This window comes from Rutilus rutilus (genome assembly GCF_951802725.1).
Source record: "Rutilus rutilus genome assembly, chromosome: 8".
In the NCBI taxonomy this organism is placed as follows: Eukaryota; Metazoa; Chordata; class Actinopteri; order Cypriniformes; family Leuciscidae; genus Rutilus; species Rutilus rutilus.
In genome coordinates, this window is record NC_140222.1 from 1,851,828 (window position 1) to 1,858,137 (window position 6,310).

The following is a 6,310-nucleotide window of genomic DNA, read 5'->3' on the forward strand; positions in this document are numbered from 1 at the left end:
TAACTGTGATTTTGTATATGTACATTTCTGAAATACATAACTTAGACATCACCTCTGATATCAGATCACTGTAAGCTGTAATGTGGACTCATGCACTTTCTGTAAAGCTGCTTTGAAGTGATGTGTGTTGTGGAAAGCTGTGTATTGAACAGTTGTGTGTGTGTCAGTACCTCTGCGGCCTGGTCGGCCTCGTCTTGAGCAGAATTTGCCTGATCTTGAGCATCGTTCGCCAGCGCTGTTCCTGTCGTCAAGTCGTTCCTCAACGCGTCCACCAGGGGGCGAATCTCATCCATCAGCCCTGAAATACCCACAATCCCCTGCTCAGCGGGAGCCAGCACGTCCTCAATCTGAGAGAGAGAGAGAGATGACAAATCTCGGTTAATTTGAGTTCTGAGGTCGTTCCTGTTGTTTCCGCACACGTGACTCGAACTGACCCCCTCGATGTCTTTCTTAACGTCGTTGGCGATGTCGACGCTCTGCCGGATTTTGTCCTCCAGGTCGTCGAAAATGTTCTCGTTTTCATCCATCGCTTTCAGAAGACTCTCGCCGTCCTGCTGGATGCCAAACGCTGCGTCTCTGCAAACGACCAGTCAAAGAACATCAGCCAAACACACACAGATATATCAGCAATGAGGCACTCGAGGCTGTGCTGTACGGGGAATAAGTCACGAGGTGTTGTTAGGCTCGACACGAAGCAGAGTCACCATTATTCGCGATACAGCACTAGCCTCGAGTACCTTATTGCTTTTATGAAACGGTGACCGCACAATACAAATATTAAAGCCCAAAAAATATGTATTAGTGCAACTTTCATGAAGTTAAATCACTAAAAGCCTTCCTTCCGCTGGAGAAAATAGTCCCTGACCGTGAACAGCAGCAGAAGTTACACATTATTTCACCGTTAGATGGCGGCAAACACTGTCTTTATGAGCGAGTCAGTCAGTAGAGAAGACTTTTACACTGAAACGACTGAAACTTGTGAACACGGAGGAGCAAGACGCCACTGATAAACGACTAGCGTGTCACGGCACGAGAAAACTTCTTAAAGGTCCCGTTCTACGTGATCCCATGTTTCAAACTTTAGTTAGTGTGTAATGTTGTTGTTAGAGTATAAATAATATCTGTAAAATTATAAAGCTCAAAGTTCAATGCCAAGCGAGATATTTTATTTAACAGAAGTTGACTACATAAAACGGCTCGATTGGACTACACCCCTCTACTTCCTTCATTAGTGACATCACCAGAACCGTGTTTAGACTAACCTCCGCCCACAGGAATGCTCCCTCAACTCTACTGGCTACTTGCGCACTTCTTATAACTTAGGCTACTGTGTTTACTCAGCTCTTACCGTGATTTTCTGAAGTAAAACTGACGCTTCATCTTTTGTCTGATGTACAATAAACTTTATTAAACTCATCAGTACATGTTTGATCATCATTCGGACCTGGTCCGAAACAGCAGACTTGTAGGCTGTTAATAAATAATGGATACATACAAGCAGATGACAAATACGTTATAATAACCGTAATTAAACTACTAAACTATACCTGTTCCATCTCTATACAGCACTCTGACTCTGTAGGCATTATTGTCCGACTCGAAATGAACGCCGTTACTGAGAGTTTCTGATATTATCATCATTCCATGAGATGAATTTGTCCTGACAGACTGAGCACGAGCTCATGAAGCTCCGCCCCCTGGGTCGTCCAGCAGCAGCTCATTTGCATTTAAAGGGCACACACTGAAACAGCTCGTTTTTCTGAGCCCCAAAAAATGTCAATTTAAACATGCTGTAAAAAATGATCTGTTGGGTATTTTGAGCTCAAACTTCACATACACACTCTGGGGACATCAGAGACTTATTTTACATCTTGTGAAAAGGGGCATACAACGGGACCTTTAACTGGTAAAAGGACAAGATATCGCGGCGGACATTCGGACTGATTTTTTATTATGAATGAAGGAAAATGCTGTGTCTACTGTAACTGCAGGAACACTCGCTTACTCGACCTCTCACAATACTCTACTCTATTAGCGTCAATGAACAATATCGTTGAGAACAAGTATGTTTACGTTGCTAAGAGTGGTTGTTAGGGGTGTTGTGTAGTGATACATAGAACCGCTTTATCGTGAATAAAACACAGCTATCGACCAATCAGAATCACGGACTGGAACTAACCGTTTTATAAATATGAATAAATTACAAATAAATTTTATATACAGTATATTATATATATTATTATGTCTTGTTAATTTATGTTAATTCAAAATACAATAATGTTAATTTAACATTTAAAAATGTATAATTTATGTTGAATTGGTAACACTTCATAATAAGATTGAACTAACAATGATCAATACATTTGTTACAGTATTTATTCATCTTTGTTAATGTTAGTTAATAATAATCCAGCTGTTCATTGTGTGTTCATGTTAGTTCACAGTGCAGTAACTAATGTTCACAAATACAACCTCTGATTTTAATAATGCATTAGTAAATGTTGAAATGAATATTAACTAAGATTAATTAATGCTGTAGAAGTATTGGTCATTCTTAGTTCACGTTAACTAAAGTCATAAACTAATGTTCACTAATGAACCTTACTGTAAAGTGTTACCGTTGAATTTAACATTCATCTAGATTCATGTTAGTAAAAGTAAAATAGTGTTTGTTATTAGTTCATGACACTTAATGCATTAACTAATATTTACCAATAGAGCTTCATTGTCAGAAGGGAAATTCTTAAAAGAATACTGAAACGAAATTTTGGAACGAAATTCTACACGGATCTATTAACAAAATATTTCACGAAGGAAAATGTGACAGAAAATTCTGAACAAAATAATCCATGAAATTCGAAATAAAAGCACTTCAGCATGACCTGTACTGTATGTGTGTGAGTGTGTGTGTACCGTATGTGTGTGAGTGTGTGTGTACCGTGTGTGTGTGTGAGTGTGTGTGTACCGTGTGTGCATTTGTGTGTGTACCGTGTGTGTGTGTGTGTGTGAGTGTGTGTGTACCCTGTGTGCATGTGTACCGTGTGTGTGTGTACCGTGTGTGTGAGTGTGTGTGTACCCTGTGTGCGTGCGTGTGTGTGTGTACCGTGTCTCGCGGGCGGTATCCAGCAGGCGTCTGGCGTCCTCCAGCTGCGGGCCGCTAGTCGTCAGGACGCTGCTGCTGTCGGGCACTGAGGCCGTCAGATCCTGCAGATCCTTCAGCTTCTGCTTCAGCTGATCCAGAGTCAGAGGCAGCCGGGCCTCCAGAACAGCCTCACACACTCGCTGGACCTGCTCCGGGTCTGACTGAGGCTCTGAGGGGGTGACAACACAGCGCTTTACAACACACTACAGCGCTTTACAGCACACTACACACTACAGCGCTTTACAACACAGCGCTTTACAACACACTACATACTACAGCGCTTTACAACACACTACAGCGCTTTACAGCACACTACACACTACAGCGCTTTACAACACACTACAACGCTTTACAGCACACTACACACTACAGCGCTTTACAACACAGCGCTTTACAACACACTACATACTACAGCGCTTTACAACACACTACAGCGCTTTACAACACAGCGCTTTACAACACACTACACACTACAGCGCTTTACAACACAGCGCTTTACAGCACACTACATACTACAGCGCTTTACAACACACTACAGCGCTTTACAGCACACTACACACTACAGCGCTTTACAACACAGCGCTTTACAACACACTACATACTACAGCGCTTTACAACACACTACATACTACAGCGCTTTACAACAACACACTACATACTACAGCGCTTTACAACACCACACTACATACTACAGCGCTTTACAACACACTACATACTACAGCGCTTTACAACACCACACTACATACTACAGCGCTTTACAACACCACACTACATACTACAGCACTTTACAACACCACACTACATACTACAGCGCTTTACAACACACTACATCCTACAGCGCTTTACAGCACACTACAGCGCTTTACAGCACACTACACTATACAGCGCTTTACAACACACTACATACTACAGCGCTTTACAGCACACTACATACTACAGCGCTTTACAGCACACTACACTATACAGCGCTTTACAACACACTACATACTACACAGCGCTTTACAACACCACACTACATACTACAGCACTTTACAACACACTATACACTACAACGCTTTACAACACCACACTACATACTACAGCACTTTACAACACACTATACACTACAACGCTTTACAACAACACACTACATACTACAGCACTTTACAACACACTATACACTACAATGCTTTACAACACCACACTACATACTACAGCACTTTACAACACACTATACACTACAACGCTTTACAGCACACTACACTATACAGCGCTTTACAACACACTACATACTACAGCGCTTTACAACAACACACTACATACTACAGCGCTTTACAACAACACACTACATACTACAGCGCTTTACAACAACACACTACATACTACAGCGCTTTACAGCACACTACACTATACAGCGCTTTACAACAACACACTACATACTACAGCGCTTTACAACAACACACTACATACTACAGCACTTTACAACACACTATACACTACAACGCTTTACAACACACTACATACTACAGCGCTTTACAACAACACACTACATACTACAGCACTTTACAACAACACACTACATACTACAGCGCTTTACAACACACTATACACTACAACGCTTTACAACACACTACATACTACAGCGCTTTACAACAACACACTACATACTACAGCACTTTACAACAACACACTACATACTACAGCGCTTTACAACAACACACTACATACTACAGCGCTTTACAACAACACACTACATACTACAGCGCTTTACAACAACACACTACACACTACAGCGCTTTACAACAACACACTACATACTACAGCACTTTACAACAACACACTACATACTACAGCGCTTTACAACACACTACATACTACAACGCTTTACAACACCACACTACATACTACAGCGCTTTACAACACACTACATACTACAGCGCTTTACAACACACTACATACTACAGCACTTTACAACACACTACAGCGCTTTACAGCACACTACATACTACTTTATTCTAGAGCTGCTGTAAAGCCAAAACAATCTCTGTTACTTCTATTTCCCTATTATCACTTTAAAGCTGTTTTGGAACAATCTATATTGTTAAAAGCACTATATAAATGAAGATGACTTGACTTGACTATAGCGCTTTACAACACCACACCACAAACTACAGTACTGTACTGCAGCTGCTCAATGCACCACTACATACTCCATCCTGACTGCAGTATGCATACTATATATAGTAAGTAAATCCTACTTTTTTTTACATACTGCTTCACATACTACCTTATGAATAAATTCATGGCATATACTTCACAGGGTGCAGCATGTCAAAATAAAGTTAAAGCAATGACACGTGTGTTTGTGTGTGAGTGAGTGAGTGTGTTACTGACCTGACAGGAAGTCCCTCAGTGTGTTGATGAAGTCTTTGGTGTCTTTCAGGTCTCCGTCTACGTCGGCTTGCACCTGCTTGATCTGATTGGCCAGATTGTCAGTGGACAGTCTCACCCTATTGGCCGCATCGTCAGCTTCCTGGATCTGTTTTTTCAGAGAGTCGACGTAAGTCAATGTAAAAATCAAAACGGACTAGTCTTATTAGTCTTTCTAAGTGGTCATGTGTGTTTGTACCATCTTTATATTTCACAATTTGAAATTTTATTTTCATAATTTAACTAATATTTCTCACAATTGTGACTTTTTCATTTTTTTTTTATTAATGTAATATTTACTTGTGTATAATGTTGTTATTTTTACATGTAATGTTTATAACTTAATATTTGTTTATTTGACAATTTATCAAAATATTTATTATTAATTAATTTTTTATTCAATATTTACAAGTGCAACTTTTGATTCTCATAATTGCATCTTTATGTTTCCCAATATCAATTTTATTTATCATAATTTTTTGGGCTTGTTTAACATTTAACATTTAATTTAATAACAAATTTTATTTTGATTTATTATTGAACGTTTACTTCTTTATACTATTTTTAACTTTTATATCTAATAGGTATAAATAAGATATAGTAAATTTGGTGGTACCTGCGCGGCTGCTTGTGCGATCTTGTCGTTGAGCTCCTGTAGTTTGGCCTTGACCTCGTCGGCGTCCTGAAAGGCCTTGTTGGCATTGGGCAGTGCTCCTATGCAGGCGTCCTCCGCTCCACAAGGGGGCGCTCCGTCGGGAG

General features: G+C 40.2%; 1 protein-coding gene across 1 annotated transcript in view; it reads right to left on the bottom strand.

The window, feature by feature from the left end:
- Positions 1 to 6,310, bottom strand: part of lamb3 (laminin subunit beta 3) — a 21,896-nt gene that overhangs the window by 1,508 nt on the left and 14,078 nt on the right. The window contains exons 17-21 of the mRNA XM_084417650.1: positions 6,168 to 6,310; positions 5,516 to 5,660; positions 3,104 to 3,311; positions 435 to 576; positions 171 to 347 (exon numbers count right to left, since the gene is read on the bottom strand). The exon at positions 6,168 to 6,310 is cut by the window's right edge and continues 61 nt beyond it. Coding sequence (XP_084273776.1) covers positions 171 to 347; positions 435 to 576; positions 3,104 to 3,311; positions 5,516 to 5,660; positions 6,168 to 6,310 — 815 coding nt within the window. The remainder of the gene's footprint in view (positions 1 to 170; positions 348 to 434; positions 577 to 3,103; positions 3,312 to 5,515; positions 5,661 to 6,167) is intronic.